This window comes from Cyanistes caeruleus, chromosome 1, assembly GCF_971803275.1.
Source record: "Cyanistes caeruleus chromosome 1, bCyaCae1.hap1.1, whole genome shotgun sequence".
NCBI lineage: Eukaryota > Metazoa > Chordata > Aves > Passeriformes > Paridae > Cyanistes > Cyanistes caeruleus.
Window position 1 is genome coordinate 6,171,963 of NC_141701.1, and position 22,190 is coordinate 6,194,152.

The 22,190-nt window shown below is 43.7% G+C and overlaps 2 protein-coding genes across 7 annotated transcripts in view; both read left to right on the forward strand.

Moving 5' to 3' along the window:
- Positions 1 to 6,573, forward strand: part of COL22A1 (collagen type XXII alpha 1 chain) — a 251,184-nt gene extending 244,611 nt beyond the window's left edge. The window contains exons 62-65 of the mRNA XM_086877981.1: positions 1,348 to 1,414; positions 3,093 to 3,275; positions 3,640 to 3,717; positions 4,674 to 6,573. Of these exons, the coding sequence (XP_086734107.1) occupies positions 1,348 to 1,414; positions 3,093 to 3,275; positions 3,640 to 3,717; positions 4,674 to 4,861 (516 nt within the window). The 3' untranslated portion in view covers positions 4,862 to 6,573. The remainder of the gene's footprint in view (positions 1 to 1,347; positions 1,415 to 3,092; positions 3,276 to 3,639; positions 3,718 to 4,673) is intronic.
- A 2,118-nt stretch (positions 6,574 to 8,691) lies between these two features.
- The window catches only part of FAM135B (family with sequence similarity 135 member B), a 286,821-nt gene continuing 273,322 nt past the window's right edge, over positions 8,692 to 22,190 (forward strand). For 2 of the 6 annotated variants that reach the window (XM_086877994.1, XM_086878035.1), the window contains exons 1-2: positions 8,692 to 8,992; positions 9,430 to 9,640. The gene's annotated coding sequence lies outside the window, so the exon portion shown is untranslated. The remainder of the gene's footprint in view (positions 8,993 to 9,429; positions 9,641 to 22,190) is intronic. The other 4 variants (XM_086878011.1, XM_086878017.1, XM_086878004.1 and 1 more) reach the window with 3 other exon arrangements.

Here is a 22,190-nt window from a genome sequence, read left to right on the forward strand (position 1 = left end):
AGAGTGTGGTCACTGTCTCAGCCTACCGCAGGTCAAGAGCTTTTTCCTTTCTTTACTCGGCAGTCTCTGGTGAATTCAGTCCCAGCAAAAACTGCAGCCGTGCCAGGGACTGGCCTGGCCTGGCCAGAGCCCGGGGCAAGCCCTACAGGCCCCATCTCCCAGCCGGGAGCTGTGGCAGGCCCAGCCCAGCCCCCGCCTGGGCCACATGGCCTGGAAACAAAGAGACAAAGAAATTCCCAGGCTTAGGTCTTAAGGTGATGTTCACAGGTTGATCTCACTTTTCAATGGTTAAAACTGCTGTCAATTCTTAGAAATGGCCAGCTGTTGGCTAGGAGAAAAAGTCCCATCAGCCGCCAGTAGTTTTAACTTCCTTAGGTGTTTTTCTTTGTTTTCTTAAATGCCAGTCTGTCACATCTATGCAGTTCTGGGCCCCTCATTTCAGTAAGGATGTTGAGGTTCTGGAGTAGTTCCAGAGAAGAGAACAGATACAGTGAAATGTCTGGAACCCAACTCCTGTGAAAACTGAGGGTGCTAGTTTTGGTCATCTTGGAGAAAAGGACCCTTATGGGCCATTTTATTGCTCAATAAGTGCCTAACAAGAGGATGTATCCACATGGAGTTCAGTCTCTTCTCTGAGACAGCTAGTGATAGGACAAGAGGACGTAGTCTCAGGCTGTGCCAGGGAGGTTTATTTTTAACACTATGAAGAATTTCCTCATAGAAGGGATAATTAAATCTTGGAATGGGCTGCCTTGGGAACTGGTGAAGTCACTGTCCCTGGAGGTGTTTAAGGAACGACTGGACATGTTACTCAGTGCCATGGTTTACTTGACATGGTGGTGTTCAGTCAAAGGCTGGACTTCATGATCTCAGAGGTCTTTTCCAGTTCAAATTATTTTGTGATCGTTTTGAGTCCATTTACATTCCTGTTTTAGGCAGAGCAAGCAGCCCGGTGTGTGCCGTGCATGATTATATGGCACCTGCTGAGCCCTTTATGGAGGGCTCAGTTTGCACATCATAGAATCAACAGAGTGTTTTGGGTTAAAGGGACCTTGATGATCATCTAGTTTCAACCACCCACCCACCATAAGCAAGGATGCCACCCACTAGAGGAGGTCACTCCAAAGTCCACCCAACTTGCCTTGAACACTTCCAGGGGTGGGGCACCCACAGTTTCTCATGGCAGTGTGTTCCAGTGCCTTGCCACCCTCACAGTAAAGAATTTCCTCCTAACATCTAATCTAAATCTCTCCTCTTTTAGTTTAAGACAGTTTCCCCTTGTCCTATAAGCATCTGATCCCTTGACTGTGGATGTCTAGTCTCATCACTGTGATTCTGACTCTTTAGGGAGAACCTCCATCTCTAGAGACTTTGAGGAGACTCATCCAAGAGGAGTTATCCAAGCAGCTAGATGGTAAGTAGTTGGTATCAGGAAGCCAGAAGATGGATCTGAGAGTATGGAAGGATGCTTTCCTTCCCATAGCTGTGCTGGCACCTGAACCTTTCATGCTTAAGAAAGGTAGTATTGCAGCAAGCTTGCTTGGAAGATGTGTGAAATGAAATGTGGTTTACAGTTCCCCAGGCTTCGATGTTCCCAGCAATAGCACAGAAAGTAATCAGAGTAGATTGTAAACTTTTAAGGTCCCAGCTGGAGACGAAATGTTCCTGATTTTTGCCAGTGACTTGATACTCATCAGTATAAGAAGAGGGGCTGGAGAGGATATGGGCTGCTGTTTCTCTCAAAGTATGTGAATTGCAGACCACTACTGATCCCATTGATAGTGAAATGCAGAGCTGTAGTCCTCACACAGCTCTTGATGCAGCTGACACACAGCTGCAGGCATTTTGTTCTGTGCTAAAGATCACAGGTAAATGGGGGGATTATTTCACAGATTTTATGTACACACTCTCAGTCTTCAATATCCACACCAGTCTGAAAGCACTTAAGATAAATGAAGAGAAGATAGAACACTCCCCTCCCTCTATTCTGTTGGATGTTTATGTGATGCTGAGTTTTATGAGCTCTCAAGGTTGTCATGGTGTAACCCCAGTCAGCAGCCAAGGCCCACGCAGCCGTTCACTCACTCCCCCACCAGCAGGATCAGGGAGAGAATCAGAAGAGTAAAACCTGGAAAACTCATGGGTGGAGATAAAGACTGCTTAATAGGGAATGCAAAAGCTGTGGCCAGAAGCAAACCAAAGCAAGGAATTAATTCTCTGCTTCCCATGGGCAGGCAGGTGTTCTGCCAGCTCCAGGAGAGTAGGGCCCCATCACAGTAATGGTTGGGAAGACAAACACCATCACTGCAGATGTTCCCCCCTTCCTCCCCTCACTTTATATATGATGAGTTTATATGAGCATGATGCCATGTGGTGTGGAATATCCCTTTGGTCAGTTTGGGTCACCTGTTCTGGCTGTGTCTCTTCCCAACCTTCCCCACACCCCCAATTTCCTCCCCACTGTGGCCGTACAGAAGGCAGAAAAGGCCTTGGCTCTGTGCAGGCCCTGCTCAGCAATAACAAAAACATCTCTGTATTATCAACATAAATCCAAAACAAGCCCCCTACCAGCCCCTGGGAAGCAAATTAACTCCACCCCAGCCAAAAACAGCATGGTTGTTCAGGGTCTTAGCACTGAAATGGCAGGCAGTGTGTGCCTGCCTGGAACAGCCTGGAACAAGAAAAGCTTTCTCCCTATACAGCAGCCATGTGGCATCTCTGCATAACAGAAGCAGTAGGAAAAGGCTCTCCTTCTCAGAGCAGCAGTGGCCCCAGTTTAATAGGGATCCATCAGCTGCACAACTAAAGGAAGGGACATTTCAGATTCTTGGAGTATAAGGAGCAGATGAGTGAAAAGTTTATGATAAAGTATGAAATTTAGGAGAAATTTAAGGCTACCAAGAAATGAGATTTAAATAATTTAGAAAGGATCAGGGAGTCACAGTCATGGATTATGGGGGAACAAAAAATGGGTGGTCCTGGAAAATTCAGCTGTGACAGTACTTGGACTTTACTGGGCCCCTGTTTCTGGCTCTCCATCTCTTGGAGCATAGTCCTTCTAGTATAACAAATCCATTTCCCTCTCTTCACAGCAAAGTTACCCTATATCCTGGCTCAGATACAGCCTGCACAGGTAAAAGCATCCCATGGCAGACCAGGACCTCCTGGTCCCCCTGGGAAGGAAGGACTCCCAGGAAGAACTGGCCCTCCGGGAGAGCCTGGGCGGCCTGGACAGACAGGGTCTGAAGGGCCACCTGGACCAACTGGTCCCAAAGGTAAGTGAAACTTGGTGTGTTGGGGCAGTCCAATAAAAGGATGTGTCCACTCCACTTTGGCATCTACCTTTCCTTTTAGTAGTTTATAAATTGTCCTCAAAATGCAGGTATTGGAAGCAACCTCAGTCTGTTGAACCAGAGGTGTTGAGTATGACCAGCAATTGCTGGTGTGTTTCATCTCTGGCCAGAACAAGAGTGGGGCAAGTCTTCATTCTCACTTGATGTCCACTCTCAGAGGATTGGCCACAATTAGGAACTGTTTTTACCAAATATATTGGCTTCAGTGTGAATGGAAGACCTATAACAGTGTTTATTTCCATAGATCACACTCATCAGTTCATATTTTTTCTTTCCTTCTCTAAAGGAGAAAGAGGAGCAAAGGGTGAGAAAGGAGACACTGGCGTTGGTCAACGAGGGGAAATGGGTCCTCCAGGAATTCCAGGTGTGTTACTCGGAACACTCCACAAAACACATCACTTAGAACAACTACCAGGACACAGGTCTCTGCTGTACTAGAGAGGTGATCAGGATGACATAAAAATAACGTACACGATTTCTGTAGGATGTGGCCCAAAGGGCAGAACTATATCACTAACATCATATCTGGCCACCTTTATTTCCTCAGCCTGATGAATGAATACACTGAGCCATCTCAGTTACAGCTAAGTTAACTGACCTTTGGGTCAAATCCAAAGTGAAGCTTTAATTATTAGATGCACTGTGAAGTGTTTTCTCTGTCCTTGGCAGAATCTTCCGGTGACCAAGCTGAACCCAGAGCTTCAGGCATCTTCAGATGTTATAAAAGGTCATATTGAACACATGTGCCTTGGGGATACAGCTTCTGCTTTACTGTTACTGACAAAGCAGGAGCAAATACAGTTTGTCTGCAGTCTGAAATTAGGAACCATTGATCAGTTTTGCCTCCACTGCTTTCTTGGGAAAAGAACTATGGGAAACCCTCATAACCCCATAGTCTGCATTCAGCAGACTGGCCTTGCATTGCCTTCAAATAACAATGTGCCCACTATGCTCTGCAGCAGTGAGTTACCTCCCTAGGCTGGCTCTTGCCTCCACTTTCCCATTCTCACCTCCTGTCTGTCAGAGCTGTATGTCATTAGTTGTCTCATGCAGCTCCACGACTTCAGCATGGAGGTAGAGGAAGTGCAGCCATATCAAAGCTGAGCATCCCAAGGTTGCCATAGGGAGTGGAAATCTTAATTTCAGATGAGACACTCTAGTTATAACCTCAAGATGCATCCTAGCACATCCAAACCTGTGGAAGCTGCTGTCTACACCCAAGTTTGGCAGCAAAGCCATCTCCTGTTACACTGCAGAGTACTGCACGCTGGGCATGTTACTCTGGTGCCACTCACCAAGGGCATTTTGTTTCTATTTCAGGCCTCCCAGGGGAGCCTGGTTATGCCAAAGATGGGATGCCAGGACCTCCTGGCCCTCAAGGTGAAGCCGGTGTGCCAGGTCTGGCAGGTCCCCAGGGACCCCCGGGAGCCAATGGACAGTGTGACCCCTCTCAGTGCGCTTACTATGCGAGCCTGGCTGCGCGGCCCTCCAATGTCAAAGGGCCATAGCGTGCAGGGAGCACCCCCAGACTTGTTTTGAAAACTTGAATTCCTCACACCTGCCAAGAGCTCTCTAATGTCCTCAGCTGTGTTTCTTTTGCAGGAGGCCTTCTAAAGCCAACAAATGCTGCCGGTCGGTCAGATTATTTTTATGAATTATAATTATTATTATTATTATTATCTTTGATGTGATATGTGAACTTATTTTTATGTTTGTTTTCTCTAACATCAGGGCATATTAAAATGTTAAAAATAAGTGGGATTTTTTTCCTCTTTTGAAGAGCATATAATAGCAATGCGTTGTGTGACTGTTTATGCAAAACCATTCCAATGCCAAATTTTTAATCTGTTACCTGATTAATTCTTTACAAAGCTTTATCCCTCACCTTTTCAACTGAAATCAAATCCTGCAGCCTGGGGCATTAACTGTGACACACAGGCACAGGATTGTTGGTGCTATTTGACATTCACTTGGAGGGGAGGAAGATAAAGTCATACCAAAGCTAGAAAAGGTATCTCTAGTACATCCAACTCCCAATGGAGAATTTTGAACAACTAGTGTGTGTTTTCCAGAATATCCCTGTTAAATTTAATATTCTTCTGCTGATAACTGAATCAATATTCTTTAGGAACTACTTTTTCATGGAGTCATGTGGAATTTCATAATAAAGGCCTGAAGGGATGACACAGAAGATCTAAGATCTCCCTGTATTTGAGAGTTTTGTTCCAAGAAATGGAGCTTACTTACCTCTGTCAGGGATATGCCTTTTCAAGGTTATCCTCTGTCAGGTCAAGGATGCCAAATCCCCTGTCACCACATGCACAGCTCCCTACCACTGCTTCACCCAAAAATCAGCCAGAGCAGCATAGAAAGTCCCCTGGTATTAAAAACTCAGGAAGGCAACTGTGGCCCAAATCACCATTTTGGTTGATCCATTAGGACAATAACTTAGCAAGCTGTTTTACTTAGGGGGCTGGTGCATAGTGCAGGCTGGTCTAGGAGGATGTTGATCTTTGATGAAAGGATCAGAGCACAAAGATGTTCAGAATCATGGGGGAAAATTGTGTTTGAGGGTGAAAGCAACAAGCCAGAAACTGGCTATTTCTCCTTATCAGCTAATTGCCAAAATCAACTTTAGAATGCAAAGACAAAGTAAAAAGGGGATGGAGTCTGAAAAGACCTTCACAATAGGTCATATGTGACCCAAACCCTCTGACCAAGCCATGCCACTCATTGTGAGCAGATCTGAGAAGTGATCAGGCCTTGGATATATGCCAGCCAGCAAAGCAGCTGCATTGTCAAACCTCTTCTGCACAAAGCAGTTTGTAGTGAGAGATGGGAGTAATGGACCTGACACAGGCACTAAGTGCTGAATGTGTTTGGGAATCTCATCTGTTCTTTTGGAGACAGAAAAGAGGCACCCTGCCCTGCTAACACATTCACCATATGGCATGGTGCTTCCAAACTGGCCAGCCCAAGCAGAAGCCACAGCTGTAGCTAACCAGCCCAGAATCAGACCCTGAGGCTAAAGCCCAGAGATAAGCATTTGCCAACCTTGAAGTCTTTTCTCACCCAGGAACAGATAAAATTTGTCTCTGCTTTATTGAAAAATTAAATTAAATAACAAGTATAAATGCCAGGGTTAAACAAAGTCTTTACTGTGTAGCTCTCAATGGTGCTATTTTTGCTATTTCCTATGCAAATAAACTCTTTGATTTGATTTTACTGTGTTTCTTGCTATGCAAAGACCAATCAAAGTGAAAATACCATGAAGTGAAAAGCTCACCACTTTTAAGTAACTCTCGATGGTGTATCTGTTACTCTGCTGCTTCTTGGGTTAGTTTGCTGGATTTGAGTATTACGAAAATGGGTTGATCACACATTTAACAGAAACATTTTTCTTAGTCCAGGCTGAGATTTCATCCCTCCAGTGATGAGGCAGAGCAGGGTCCCTATTTGAGAGCACCTCCTAACATGGGATGAGACATTGTTTTGGGTAAATGTGGTGGTAATGAAAAAGTATTATGGAAGTCAAACATGTTAGCTGGGCCATGCAAATGTGACATTTAATTCCTGTCATGATGGTGATTCCTTTGTCTCTACAGGTTCGCTCTCATCTTGTGTCTGATGTGCCATGCGTGTCACAGAATTCAGGACATTCTAGTGCACCGTGAGAAGGGAATATACATAAAGCTGTTCTTTTAAACAAAATTCAGGGTCTTAAACTCCTGTGAGGTCATGGAATCATAGAATAATTTGGGTTGGAAGGGAATTCTAAGGGTCATCTAGTGCAATCCACAGTATGTGAGGTGGTGCAGTAGCATCCAGTTGAAGGAGATGAAAGGGTTTTATTTGATAACACTTTTAATTTGAACAGGAGCCATTTCCAAGAGTCTGTGTGAGGAACACAAGGGACATACATGCATCTTTAGTAGTGGTTTAGATTTCCCAGCCAATACACCAAATAAATGTTGTGGTTTTAAAGCAGCAACTAAAAAAAAAAATCACTAGAAAACTTACTTATTTCTTGCTGTGAGATATGGATTAGAACAAGAGCAAAACAGGTTTAAAACTTAAAAGGATCAAAGAAAGTTTATTAATAAAAACTACAAGAATAAGAAACCAGAATAAAACCTCCAGAACAACCCTTTTCTCCCCCACTACCCAACCATTCCCTTGTTCACATGACAACATAGAGACAAAAAAACTTTGGTGGTTAAAACAGTCTCAATTTTTGCTATAACCTTTTCATCAGTCTTTGTACAGAAACAGAAATCTTCTTCTGCTAATTTATGGAGTTTTTCACAAGAAAGTTGTTTTTCTTCATAGCTTTCTATTTCTCTGATGCCAGGTGCCTGGAAATTCTGCCATCAGATCGTTGTCTCCTCCCATTTCACATTGTTAGCGTTCAGGAACAGACATAACCACGAATGGTTATATGAAGGTGCTTTATTTAAAGAGCTCTGGGTGTCAGGGGTACACGTACCCAAATCTGACCCGATTTGGGTTTTCGAGTTGAACATATTTTATACTCTATCGTTATGCAACTTGCATATTAATTATTAAACTTATATTGTCCTATTGTATGCATTGTTTTTACCTAAGCATGAATTTCTTGTGATCCCCCCTTAGCCCCTTAACATGGTTTCCCATGTTCTCTAAACAATAATTATATCTAATCACATCTAACAATTGTATCATTTATCATATACTGAATACACAGGTGCAGCTTGACCTGGTCTTTAGCAAGCACAAGGCCTAACATTTCCAGGGCCTGCTTTTCCCAGGGCTTTCCAAACCTAACTTTCTTTCTAAGTCCCTGAATTTTCTAAGATTTTAAGGCCTTTTACTATCAACATCACTCTGAGGTGTGTTATAGGTCAATGAGTCTAGGGATGTCATTTTTAAGGCTGAGTTATTCAAAGGCAAAAGTTCTCTTCATCTGTTTCTGTGAGCCTCCCTGGAAACAGAAGTTTTCTTTTTGCCTCTTAAAGGCCACAAATCTTCAACTATTACTTCTCTCCCTCTGTTCCAGCACCTCACTGCATCACAACCACTTCACCATTTGCTCAAAATCCACACTTTAAAACACTCCATTCCTCCCATTATTCTCTGTCATGAATTAAAGGAGTTTTTTTCAGAACATTACTGTCCATCTCTATAGCTTTAACAGAAAAACAGTTCAGCTTATTAAAGCATCTCCTTCTTTCTCTAGTTCCTCTGAGGCTTAATTCCTTTCTTTGCTGTCTTTGATAATTCATAGGGTCTCTTTTACATGTTGATCACTCTCTCTCTCTCTGGAAAAAAAGGATTAATCTGCAAGTTTCATTTGGGTAATGAAAGGGTTAAAATCTTGCCCAGGCCCTGTAGCTGGTTCTGTTATCTCTGCTGGAATGGCGGCTGGAGCTATCTTCGATGACTTCTCTCTTTACTCAGCAGTCTCTGATAAAAACTCAGCAGCAGCAGGAACTGCAGCCGAGCCGGGGGAACCTGACCCGGCCTGGGCCCGCCCGCCTCCCCCCTCACCTTCCGCGGCCTTGTCCGGCCTGGGCGGGAGGAGGAGGCCGAGCCAGACCCTGTTACCTCTTCAAAGGCTGGAAACCAAAGAGGACAAGAAATTCCTGGACTTACATCCTAAAGTAGGTGTTCACAGGTTGATCTTACTTTTCAATGGTTAAAACTGCTGTCATTTCTCAGAAATGGCTAGTAATTGGTCAGGAGAAAAAACTCCCATCAGCCTCCAGCAGTTTCAACTTCCCCCAGCTCTCAAAGCTAATCTTAATGGTGCAGAATTCAATATATATATATGAAGCAGGAGATTGGGAATACCAGTATCATAAAGTCACCCCAGGACAAAAAGCAATTGAAAAATGTGCAGGATTTAGAGATAGACTGCATCTCTGAGCATTTTCCACCCGTAAAAGGGGATGCAGCCTAATTCCCTTTGTTCCAGCATATTCCCTAGCATATGGCTATCTGTTCAGTCTGTTCCCAGAGACACCCCAGACTGTCTCTGTACCCTGAATTCAGTGGGTGCCATTTCTCTGCTTTTTCTTACACCTTGTTTTCTCTCCAGCCAGCTAAATGACATTTACCAGTCAGAATCTGTTCTTAGTGAGCAGAGTACAAGTCGTTAGTGACAGAATACTCTGGTCTGCAGACCCAGATCAAGACCTGTGTTTGTACTCACCCAGATTTTAGTCATCAAAGGGAGGTTTCTACAGCTGCCACTTCTTGCGGAAGCAAGCCCTACAGGAATGTGCCTCAAAGGACGCCTGCAATAACAGGTAAGAAAGGAGGGTGTATTTGGAGGATTTTAAAAACTGCCACAGTCTTTGCTTCAGTCTGTTTGTCTTTGGAAAAAGTCTTTCAGTCTTTGGAAGAGTAGCCTGAGATTACTTTCCAAAGTAGGTCTGCCATCTGGGAAGCCAGTAAACCTACAGGTACAGCCCTGGGCATGGTCAGAAGCTGCCCTCCAGAAAATGCAGATGCCTCTGTGCCTGAGCAGGTGACCGTGTGTGAGTATTGTCTGTCCAGCACTGTGCATGGTGAACACACAGGCAGGAGCTGGCAGGTAGGGCAGGACACTGCTGGTGGCTCTTTCCTTACCACCCCTGAGTAAGGGAAAGTTGTGCCTTTGGCATCTCAGTGTTCCTGTCTCTGTGACCAAGTGTGTGGTAAATCACCATGCAGTCTGTTCACTGAATCTAAGGTTTATACCTGGGAATAGGCTGATTTTTTGTTAAATTTTGTTTTGGCCCTGTGGCAATGTACTGCTAAAATTGCATTAGAGAGCCAGACAATATATTATTCAGATTTTTAAAAGGTACACATGGGATTTGTGGCATCATTGTCAGTTGCTCTTTTTTTCCTCTTTTTTAAATCATGTGTAAATTACTGTAATTATAGCAAACAGACCATTATTTCATTCATTTTTTTGCTTGTCAAATAAACAAATTACAAAGACAGAACAAAGCAATGGGATCATTTGGGGAAAATATTTTTTTCTGTTAAATTATTTAACAGTTTCTACTTGTTTTCTAAACAGTTTTGAATTAGCTGCTTCTTAGAAGCTGTATCAAATGCCTGTGGGGTTTTTTTCTTTCCAGAGAGACAATAAAAATACTGTGGTAGCTAAGCCCAAACTCTGTGCTCTGACCACAGAACTGGTTAGGAGACAAACACAGATTTTACATTCTGGGCTATTAAAACAAAAAAAGTTTAAAAATTATGTATTTTTAAAAAAACTAAAATAGAGTCTTCTGTTGGTTCAGTCTTTTAATGTGGAAACTGGCCATGCTCTCCCCTGTTAAATATTGCATTTGACAGCTTCTGGAGCAGGACTTGGTGCCTAGGAATGGTTGGGTGTCACCATCCACAATATATGGGGCCAGAGACACTGACAGGGACTGGCAGGTAAGATGTAGGACCTAGGAGAGCCTTTCCAGAGCTTCAGTGGGTGACCCCAGGGGAGAGCACATCAAATAATGTAAAATGTCTGTGTCTGGGTACCTCAATCCCATGCTCAGGCGCTCACAGTGAGATTCAGAATCACACAACATAGAACCATAGGATATCCATAGTTGGAAGGGACCCACAAGGATAATCAAAGTCCAGCTCCTTGACTTTAAGGAGTCAAGCTGTGGCATCTGTGCTTTGGTGGCTGCAATGAGAGCTGTAGAGCCTGGAGATCCATTAGGTTTATCCTGAAGCACTCGGCTTCAGCACCCTGGGCCGTGTTGCCTACATTAACTCCATGGAAAAGGAATCTGGTAGCTGTCTTTTATCTTCCACCATCAGTAACTCACATCCCCCCTGAGCTGGTGTGAGGATATTCATGTTACAGGTGATGGCAGGTCAGGTGCCCTGTGACCAGCAGCCAGGCTGCTCAGAGCAAGAGAGGTAATGTTATAGCAGGAACTTGTACTGTCCTTGGGCAATGAAAACTTTCTTAAATTACTGCATTAACTCAACAGTTACAACATAGACTGAAAAAAATCCCCTCTCAGCCTCTGTGAGCTGAAGCCTGAAGCTGATGAGGGTTAAGGTGGCTTCTCCATGGCATGTCAGAAAGAGCAGCATAGGGATAAAGCCAGTCTGGAGTTAAAGGCAGGCTCTTTCCCCAGTCTACAGCCCTGTGCAAGGGTAAGCATCCACCAGAGACCAAGACTCCTCCTTGCTGATGCTTCTTCAGAGCTGCTGGAGGAAGAGTCTCTTTACCAGCCAGCTAGTTGCCTCCTACATACTAAATTTGGTAGCTGAGGCCTTTAGGGCAATATGGGTCCATCAGAGTTTGGATTTTTCTTTCAGCACCTTGGTAAATGGTGAAGCTGAATCAAGAAAAAGCCTGCTTAATTTTCTTGAATTGGTTTAAACCTGGAAGTCACATACATAGTAGATCACACACACAATCACAAGGTTGGAAGAGACCTCCAAGATCATCGAGTCCAACCCAGTCCTAACATCTCAACTAGAGCAAGGCACCAAGTGCCACATCCAGTCTTTTTTTAAACACATCCAAAGATGATAACTCCACCACCTCCCTGGGCAAGGATAAAGCATTCCAGTGCTTTATCACCTTTTCTGTAAAGAACTTTTTCCTAATATCCAACCTTTATTTCCCTTGGCACAGCTTGAGACTGTGTCCTCTCGTTCTGTTAGTTGCTGCCTGGTGAAAGAGAACAAGCCCCACCTGCCTACAACCACTTTTCAGGAAGTTGTAGAGAGTGGTAAGGTCACCTTCTTTTCTCCAAACTAAACAACCCCAGCTCCCTCAGCTGTTTCTCTCAGGGTTTGTGTTCCCAGCCCCTCTCCAGCCTCATTGCCTCCCCTGGATGCACTCAAGAGTCCCAACATCCTTCCCGAACTGAGGGGCCAGAACTGGACACAGCACTCAGGTGTGCCCTCACCAGTGCCCAGTACAGGGGGAGAATGAGCTCCCTGCTCCTGTTGGTCACATCATTCCTGATCCAGGCCAGGGGCCATTGGCCTTCTTGGCCACCAGGGCACAGGGCTGGCTCATGTTCAGTCGGCTGTTGACCAGTGTCAATACCTGTCTTCTGACTTGTGAAATGGGAATAATTGCTTAGAAAAGCATGAAGATGTCATGAAGAAGAGACTGCTTTTGGTAGTTGCTTTACAAATCAGATTTTTGTTTTAAGGGTTAATGTCTGAATACCTTGCAGGGCTTGCCTTCACAATATTGATGCTGGCAACATTGTTGAAGTTTGTCTCAACTGAGAATGAGACCGGCCTGCTGAGTCTCTAGGGGATTATGTGCTGAAAATGTAGGTTCCTTCTTGCTACTTTACATTTTGTGACATGAACTTTACGCAGAAAGCACAAGGGGACAATTAAGGAGCATGAATCACACTCTCAGTATTCCTATCAGCATCAGAAAAAAGGATGTCCTGCAAGATGGAGCAGAGAAGAACCTGCCACTTTCATAAAGGAAAACACAGGGTCAAACTCCAGGTTTGAAAAAGTGCAGCAAGAGAACGGTGCCAAAAGCAACAGAAACTTCTTTCTGACCATAGCTTTGTCTCTGCATGACATGCTGTCTGAAAGACTCAGGTTTGGGTTTGGAGAGAAAAGCATGTTCAAACAGAAGGCAGCATATACAGCAATTTGGTTTATTTCACAGGACAGATGTATTTGACAATGTGTTCTTAGAGACACATTTTTCCCCTTAGCAATGTGGGGGATGGTTTTCACCCAAGTCTGAAATTATTGTCAGTGCAATAACTTCTTCAGCACCTTCTTGATGGGAGTTGAGTCTTATTTTTACAGTTATTTGTGAGGCCTGTTGGAAAGCAACCTTCCTCTGCAAGTGAAAATCTCACTTTTCCTTGGCTGCTGTACTTGTGTCTGATATACAGATATTTCTAAGTTATTGCACCCATTCATGCTTATGAAAAATAATTAGACTCCCTCAAGTTCTGCTGAATCTTTTTCATGTAAAATCCATCCCTGAAGGTTTCAAGGCTAGGTTGGATGGGGACCTGAGTAATCTGGTCTAGTGGATGGCATCCCTACCCATGGCAAAGGGGTTGGAACTAGATGATATTTAAGGTCTCTTCCAACCCAAAGAATTCTTTGATTCTATCCCAGGAGCCTAAAATGCCTAAACAGCCTCACAGGCAAGTGATGTGGTTTTCTCTTACAGATACTGAAAATTTATCTGAAAGAAATCCAGGGCTTGATCTCAATATGATTATGATATTTGCACTCTGAATCCAAGTCAAGGGTGACATCTGATATATGGCAGACCTTAAAATGTGAATTTCAGGGAGAAAACCAATTGAAAAGCACTAGAATCTATAATGTAAGAAAGAGAACAAGAATCCCCAAATTCTCTTGCCAGCATCATCTGAATAGACAGCTACTACCACTCACCCCTCACCTGTGAGCCATACACTCTCCTGGTGCTGGAACACAGGTTTCAACAAATTCAGGACCATCCTGGCCTGAGATGATCAGAACTGAGGAGGCTGGGAAAGCAAAGCTGATGTGCAAAACCTGACCACAAGACCTGACCTGGTAGACCCCTACACCTGGTACACCTCTAACACATTGTCTGCTACCTATAATGGCCTGTGGGCTGCTGTGCAGACCTTTCTCCTTAAGAAGTATTTGAAATGGCTGTTCTAAGCAGTTTTTAAGCTGAAAGGCTTAAGGATTAGAGGATGAAGTAAAAGAGGTCAGCTTTCTCAGCCTGAGGCTTCAAACCCACAATTTTCTCCTTCCAGAAAAATGCCTTGCTCTCTACATCACATGCTGTGCTGAGTGGCTTGGGATAAAACTGGCATTTTACACATCTACAAAACCTTTGACAGCAAGGAATAAAAGCCTGCTTTTAAATATGCTAGAACAAGTGCAACACAAGAAAAATGGTATCTCCATGGTGTAGAGGTTCATACACTTAGCAGCAGTGAGGAGGACCTTCAGATTTCAAAACTGATCCTTTATTGTGTTTGCCAAATATTAAAGGCACAAACTGACCTGATGACAAGATATGTTCATGGTTCCCAGTCCACCAGTTCTTACTCTGTCTTCTTCTTGTGCAGTTTACTATGTTCTTGTCCCATTCACCATGTTCTTGTCCCATTTACCATGTGCCTTATCTACTCTGCCTTGCTTCTTCCATTGCAAGCCCAGTCAATGTGAATTCTTCAGGCAAAGGCAACCTTGATGCTTCCAGAAGGAGAGAGTTACACACAAGCAGATTTGAACACATCTGCTGCAAAGCAGAGGCAGTTTTCTGTCTGACCACTGCTCACTGGTTGCAGCTGGGAGAGGCCATGTCACAGCCCAGGAGCTGGGTTTGTGTGCTCTGCAGAGCAGGAGGGGAAACACCTGATTGTGCGAGAATACCAAATGTTTACTCAGTGGGATGTATCTGAGCAACTCAAACACTCTGCATGTGTGTTGGTAACATGCCCAGCAGAGCACAAAGCTGACAGAGAACCTCAATCCACCAAAAGCCTCAGAGGTCGTCTGTGGTGCATGCAAGTAACTGAGTGACACTCTCTGTTCAACCAGGCACTGTTCTGGTGGGATATGGTTGCAGTCACCTCTCCCAGACGTGCTTGTCCAGGTCCTGATCCACTCTGGAGGTACCTTACACAGCACGATCCCAAATATGAAGGGAAGAAGAAACTCAAGATCTCTGGCAGAGAGCTGCTGTCAGTCCCCATACAGGTCTTTGGCTTGGACCAGCTGCAGGTGCTGGAGATGAGCCCAGAACAAGAGAGCTGCCTGAGGTACAGGATGGAGCTCCTTCCCCAGGAGATGGGCCATCTGAGGAACCTCACCTGCCTCTATGTAGACTCCAAAAACTTGAAGAAAATCCCTGCTAAAATTGGCACTTTGAGTTGCTTGGAGAGGCTCACTCTGAGCAACAACAGACTGAGCTTGCTGCCCACAGAGATGGGGGCACTCCAAAGGCTGCACAGCCTCCACCTTGCCAACAACAGCCTCACTGAGTTGCCTGCACCCCTCTGCCAGCTGAGGAGCCTCACCTTTCTGGATGTGAGTGACAATAAAATAGATACCATCCCCTCCAGCATTCGGCATCTGGAGAAACTGGAAACGTTGCTATTGCTCTTTAACTCACTGGAGAGCCTTCCTGAGGATGTCTGCCTTCTAAGGAATCTGCACACACTTTGGTTGGGAAACAACCATCTACGGTCCCTTCCAGCAACCTCTGGGGAGCTGGTGAACCTGGACTGGGGATACAACTACTGCTCATGCAGTTTTGAGGGGAATCCACTGGAGAGTCCTCCTCCTGAAGTCTGCAGCAGAGGCACTGAAGGGATCAGAGACTATTTCTCATCACTTTGTAGGATTTGGAGAGACTAAACCACTAGTGTCAGTCATCTTGAAATGACTGTGATGGATTTATCCTGTGCAAATCATCTGCACAACCAAAATGTGTTTCAGACAGAAAGGTCTGGTGAAATCACTCTATGGAGCTCAAAAGCTTCCTCCCTGCTGTAAGGAGATTTCTCTGGCAGTCTTTTTTTATTTTTTTTTTTTTAACTAGTATTGAACCGTGGCATACACCTTTCAAAAACTCATCCAGGGACAACTGTAATATTTTTTTTAACTTATAGTTGCATAGATTCATCTCAGGAAATGTTGCAGACAAATATCCAGTCTGAGAAAATAAGCAAGTCTGAAAGGATAGAGTCAGGTAAACAATTGGTATGTAAATAGCAATAATCTGTACTCTTTGTTTGCACACTGGGTTGGGGCTTGAGTCTGTACTGGAAGGAATTGCAAGCTGAGATTTCTGGAAGCTTTTACAGTCATACTAACTTGTGAATTTGGCTTTGTTTCAGGTAGTCCAGAATCTCATCATTTTCCCCGGTATTTTGCATGAAACACACAGGTTGAATCAGTTCAGGCTTCTGTCTGGCTCTGCATAAAAAACAACCTGTATCCATGTCCTACAAGATATTGTGCAAACAATGTCTCCATTCCTCTGGCAGGACATAGTGTGTTCCTCCTGCAGAGCAGCCTCAGCTGGCTCTGCAGAGTACCCAGCCAGGGCTGTCACACTCTCTGGAGGCAGCAAGGACCTGGGCTTGGTGTGCCAGCCCATCCAGAGCAGACCTCAGAGATACAGCTCCTTGGAGCTTGGTGATGCACAGGGGTAGCCCAGATTTAGAGCAGGCAGCATTAGCAGAAAAAGTTTCCACTTTTACTGAGTCTGGGAAAGTGTTCAGAGCTATTAAAATATGAGTATGCAAACTTCCTGCAAGGGAACATTCTGAGAATCCCTTCTATAATCATAAAAGGCTTCATCAGTGTTACATTATGGAAATTTGCTGAGACTCTTTTCTGTTTCATTTTGCTCTCTCTTCCCCCTATCATCATTTTCCTCCCACCTCTCTTTAACTTTGCTCTTCGTGGGTGTTTTTTCTGTGGCTACTCCCTCTGACATTTGTGTTTCATTATTTTCTCATCATCAAAAACCTCTTGTTCCCTTATAAATCCTTTTCTTTGCCCTCTGTCTCCTTTGTTTCCTAGTTCTCCTTTGGCCAACACGCAGAAAGATGCAGTTTTGTGTCTTTCCTGGCAGGAAGGGCTGAGTCAGGCCTGGTGGGAGCTGAGCATGTTCTTACAGCATTCAGAGAAAAAGGGAGGAAGGCAGAGACATTGATACATAGGCCATTAATTCTCTTGTTCAGTGTCCTGTCATTTTTTTCTCCTTATAACAAAGATCAGCACAAGGAGATCTGAATCAATGCTGAATTTTTTCTGGGTGACAGAAGCACAACTCCAGATATGTTTAACATGAGCTGATTTTTACATTGCCCTGCCCCTGACCTCTGTGAATTTTTCAAACTAGCTGTGACTTTTTGGTGTCATGGTAACCAGATTCATTAAAACAGTGGGCTATCATCACACAGAGATAAATGAGTACATGGCACACAATTACATCACACCAGTTCATTCGGTTTTCCTGCAGCTGATTATTTCTAAGACATGTGACATAGGAAAGAAAGGAGTAAAGGGACAGTGGTGCCTTGCTCAGCTGGCTCTTTCTATGGCAGCATGGAGAACTGGAGATGAATGAGGACAATGAACTTCAAGTCTTCTGTGATTCAGGCTTTTTTTCAGAGGAGATTTGGGACAGTATGTGAAGTAGCTCCTGAAGCTGATGCAAATTTAGGCAGAGGCTGTATTCAAGGTACCAACACTGAAGATTTTGAATGACTGTTCCTGTCATTTATGCATTCTCTAGACTCATACAGGTCTTATTGCCCCACTGCTTCTGCTATTTCCCCATTTCTGCCACCCCGTTCAATACGTGCAGGCATTGGGCCTTCCTAAAGCTTGTCTGGTATATGAGGCATGTATATGGACATGAGGTTAAAGGCAGTATGAGCAGGGGGGCCCAAGTAAAGACAAGGTTATCACCCTGGTTTTGGACTTGTGTGCGAATTAAATTCTAGTAACTGTGGTCTTTTTAGAGGATTGAGTCTTAACACACAAAATCCTTCCAGAGCATCATCTTACACGGGTGCTTAGAGGGACAAATTTCTCATGTCCCATATCAAACCCTTCCAATTGAATGTTGCTGTTTTTCTTCTACATTGCACAGGATTTGGGCTTGAGATTCCATTTCCAATTTTTTCCTGCCTTTCCCTTCTGCATCTTGTCTGGTGATCCCTGAAAGGCAAGCTGACTTCAGCTTCTTTGGGGACTTCACAGCAATTCAAAGCTTTTGCTTTTTGTTTTAGGCAACAAGATTCACACATTTTGTTTAAATAATCATCTCTCCAAAACCTACAAACATAATTTGTGAAGCCTGCTTTTGTCTGTTAATAATGTACCTGTCATAGCTGGAAGTGAATGGAGCTAAAAGGGGGTTAAAGAATGCAAAAATAAAAAGGAATCTCTAAAAAAGTGGCAATATTGCCATTATAATTCTCTAGTCAGTGGGAACAAGAGAAATTCTGTGAAACTAATGTGAGTGAGGGCACTTTGACCCATGCCATCAAGCTGCATGAGCACATTGAATATGTTACTGAGATACGTCCTGACACCTTGCTGTCTGTTGCCCTTTCCTTTCCCTTTGTCCTGATTGCTTCCAAAATCCCATTTTCCCAAAGTGGAAAACCCAATCATTCATATTCTTTGCAGTATTCTGTGTTAATGACATAGTTATGCAAAGCAATAAGTAGATGCTGGTGTTGTCATTAAGATGGCATTAAAATCTAATCTCAAACTGCTTATCCTGTATTTTTTGTACTTTATGTATTGTTGCTAAGCATCCTCCTTTGCCTGTGCTCATTAAAACTTCAAGTGTTAATATCAGAGAATGGTAAACTGCTAGGATATAGGCCCCTGGTGGAGACATGGATATAATCCATGCTCAGGGGTGGCAGGGAGGAGGGAGAGGGGGAATTGTTAAACCTGTCATTCAGTGCTGATGGGAGATGTGCTTGATTTTCCCTTTACCTTGTCTTGCACTGCAAACAGCTTGGCCTAGGAGAGCATTGCCCCTTGGAACCACACAGGACTTCCATTTGAAAACTTTGAACTCTTGCAGCAGAGCAGTAATGAAATGTAAATGCAGTGAGTGGAAATAGCTCTGAATAGAAATTCAGGGAAATATTATATATAAGGGCAGAGGGCTTTTTAATTTAACATACAAGTACATAACACTTCACAGGCTGGTAGCTCGAGCTGGACAAGTTCTGACTACAGATAAGCTGCATATTTTTAATGCTGGAGAGTTCACCTCAGGACATGGCAGATTCTCTATCCCCTGAAATACAAAAACCCCACAGTCTCACTCACCTGAAGGTATGACTGTATAACACTTGCCTTGTTTTATGCAAAGTCAAATTTTAAAAGGCTCCTTTTGTCTTAAAAGTATATGTTTACAATGTATGGCTGCCATCAATCTAAAAGGTTAGATCCCAGCATTTACTTATTTCTCCTTCAATTTACCTTTACATGAAATTCAGCTTTTTAGTTTTTAATGGCTACAAGCAGGACTTAAAAAGTTTAAGGTTCCTAAGTTTCATGATCAGGGCTCTTGTGGCCAGTGATGGAATCTCTGAGTTGGCAAAACAAAAATGAAAAAGCAGTTGCTGTTCTCCTCATGCATGTTGGAGTCAGCAGCAGATTTTCAAGGTCACAAGTAAAAGGCTGATCTAAATTCACCTTGAGTGGACTTTTAATACCAAGTGGACTGTTAATACCAAAAGTTTCCAATTCTTTGTGATGTCTTGAGGTCGATCAGTTGGACATTAGCAGACTTCAAAGGAAATGTGACTTTGCAGACTGCCAGAAAACAAAGGACACTGCATGTGCTGTCCTACATGAATGACAAACATATTTGGTATCACAGAGTGGTAGCTTGTGAATGTGCTGTTGTTGGGGAAAAGGCCATTCCCAACGAGATAGACCACTGTCCCTGCTGGCTGCATGGACCCCAACCCCTGCCCTTCTGTCTTCCTCTGGGCTTCCTCTGGGCTCTGCAGCCTCATCTCAGAACCCAGGAGTCCAACTTCAGCAATGACAATTTTCAGGTGACGCAGCACTGTCAGTGCAAGAGGCTCAGGTCTGACATGAACCCAGGGGATTGACAGGTTTGGTAATCACTGAGTGCAAATAATTCCTCACTGCCACAGGAACCACATTCAGTGGAAGTTGTTTCCCTACACTTGGGCAATGGCACCATAGAAGAAACAAAGCAATCTATCATGAGCAACTGGTATATCATTCAGCATGTTAAATTGCAACAAAAGCCTAAGTAGCATAACTAATGAAGATCACTCTAAGCCATAAAAAGAGTGGGTTTTGACTTCTCAGAGTGTTCTACCCACGAACCAAGAGACAATGGTGCTTAAATAGATGCCATATCCAAGCCATGGATTTCTTATGTTTAATAAAGATCTCAGCAGTCATCAATAAACTCTTTATTTTTCTGCCAACCTATGGAAACTACAAAATGTGTTGTCATTCTCACTTCCATGCAAACAACTTTCTTTGAACAGTTCAGGCAGCAAGAGGGGGAGAGACTGATGCCACAAGCAAAGCCCAGATGGAATAACCCACACTGAGATTTTGTACTGAAACTCAGTGGGTTTTGCCAGACTTGAGACAGAGCCAGTCTGGAGCTCACTGCTGCTGAGATTCCCAACAAGATCCCACTTCCAGTCATTTGGTGCGTGAAGTTTGTAAGGAGTTGCTTTCAGCAGGATGCACTGACTCCTGCATCAAAGGTATTGATCCAGCTGAGGTCAGGCCATTAGCACAAAGCTGTGTCTAAAAAGAAATCTTCCCAGTGCTTTGCAGTCTCACTGTTGAAAAATTCAAACTGAAACTTCTAATTGTAAAAAAGCTGCTTTTTGTTTGTTTTGTTTCCTATTCCCTGGAGATTTAGAAAATAGATTATTGTACTTTTGTTTGCAACAAACTCTTTAAATACATGAAGCTTGTTGAAGAGCTTCTTGTGAGACTTACTAATGTTAAATAAACACTGAGCCTCCAAATCTTACTGCTCTGGCCATGTTTTTTACGTCTCAGATAGCCCTCTTCTCCTCTGGACTGCTGCACACCTTTTTACTGAGCTGACACATTCAAAATGGAATATGACACGGTAGCTGAAGTCTTTCTAGGGACCAAGGAAGGACTGTTGTACATCTTTAATGTTATAACCCTGTTGTTCCCTCCTGTGAGGTGGCTGTTTCTTTTTTTTAACAAGGAATTCACCTTGTCATCTACTGCAATTCCACACTTCGTTGCAGAGCTGCTATTGGCAAATTTTGATATTTGTGTATGGTGTAAACTGAAGTTTGTGGCCTTGCACTTGTCCCTGCTGAATTTCATCTTCCCCTTTCCCACCCCAGATATGTTATACGATTCTTCCAAATCATTCTGAATTCAAACCCTGTCCTCCTGTTCTTACGATGTCTCTGAGCGTTATGCCATCTGAAAATTTAATAACCATACTTTCTTTTCTATCATCTAATTCATTAATGAAAGCATATGCCAGGACTGTATCCAGGAGACCTGGCTGAACTCCATTTCTGCATCCTTCCACTCTGACAAAGCACCATTGATAACCTTTCTGATACGTTATCAAACCAGCTTTGTACCCAATCGATCACAGTCTCATCTAGACCAGGCTGCCGGGGCTCACTTATGAGAATGCCACATGCAGCCCTTTTGAAAACCTTAGTAAGGGGGTAATATTTGTGACAGCTACTTCTCCTTTATTCTTAAGGCCTGTTACATTGCTAAAAGTGGAGATTAGATCAGTTCAACACAATTTATTCTTGACAAATCCACATGGGCTACTTGTCCTTGCTGCTACATGAAGCAGCTGTTTCACATTTCAAGCTGTGACTTGTTATCTTCCAAGTGCTTATGAAATGTGCATTTGTTCCAGAATCTCTGCAAGTCTCAAAGGCAGGTGAGGATCATTTCCCACCCCTATCTCCCAACAAGAAATTATCTTTAATGCAACAGCCACTTACTGTTTCAACCTCAGGGGAAAAATTCTGGGCTGGTGGGGGACCAGGACTGCAGCAGAGCTCAGTAGAGCACAAGCACATCGAGGCTGGAAAGATTTGGTAGGGTCTGTTCCATGGCATAGCCAGTCCTGATATTCTCTGGGTGCCCCCACAGTGGGAGTGGAGAGCTACTCTTGCTGTTTGGGGAATGCAGAAACAGGTTGGGGTAACACTGATTTCCATTTGCCTACTTGGCTGCTGTGCAGAAGACTTCAGCATGCTCATGACTTGGGGGAAAGGTAGCCACCATGAAGGGGAAAAGACACAAATCTTGAGATACCTAACCCATTTTGGTCTT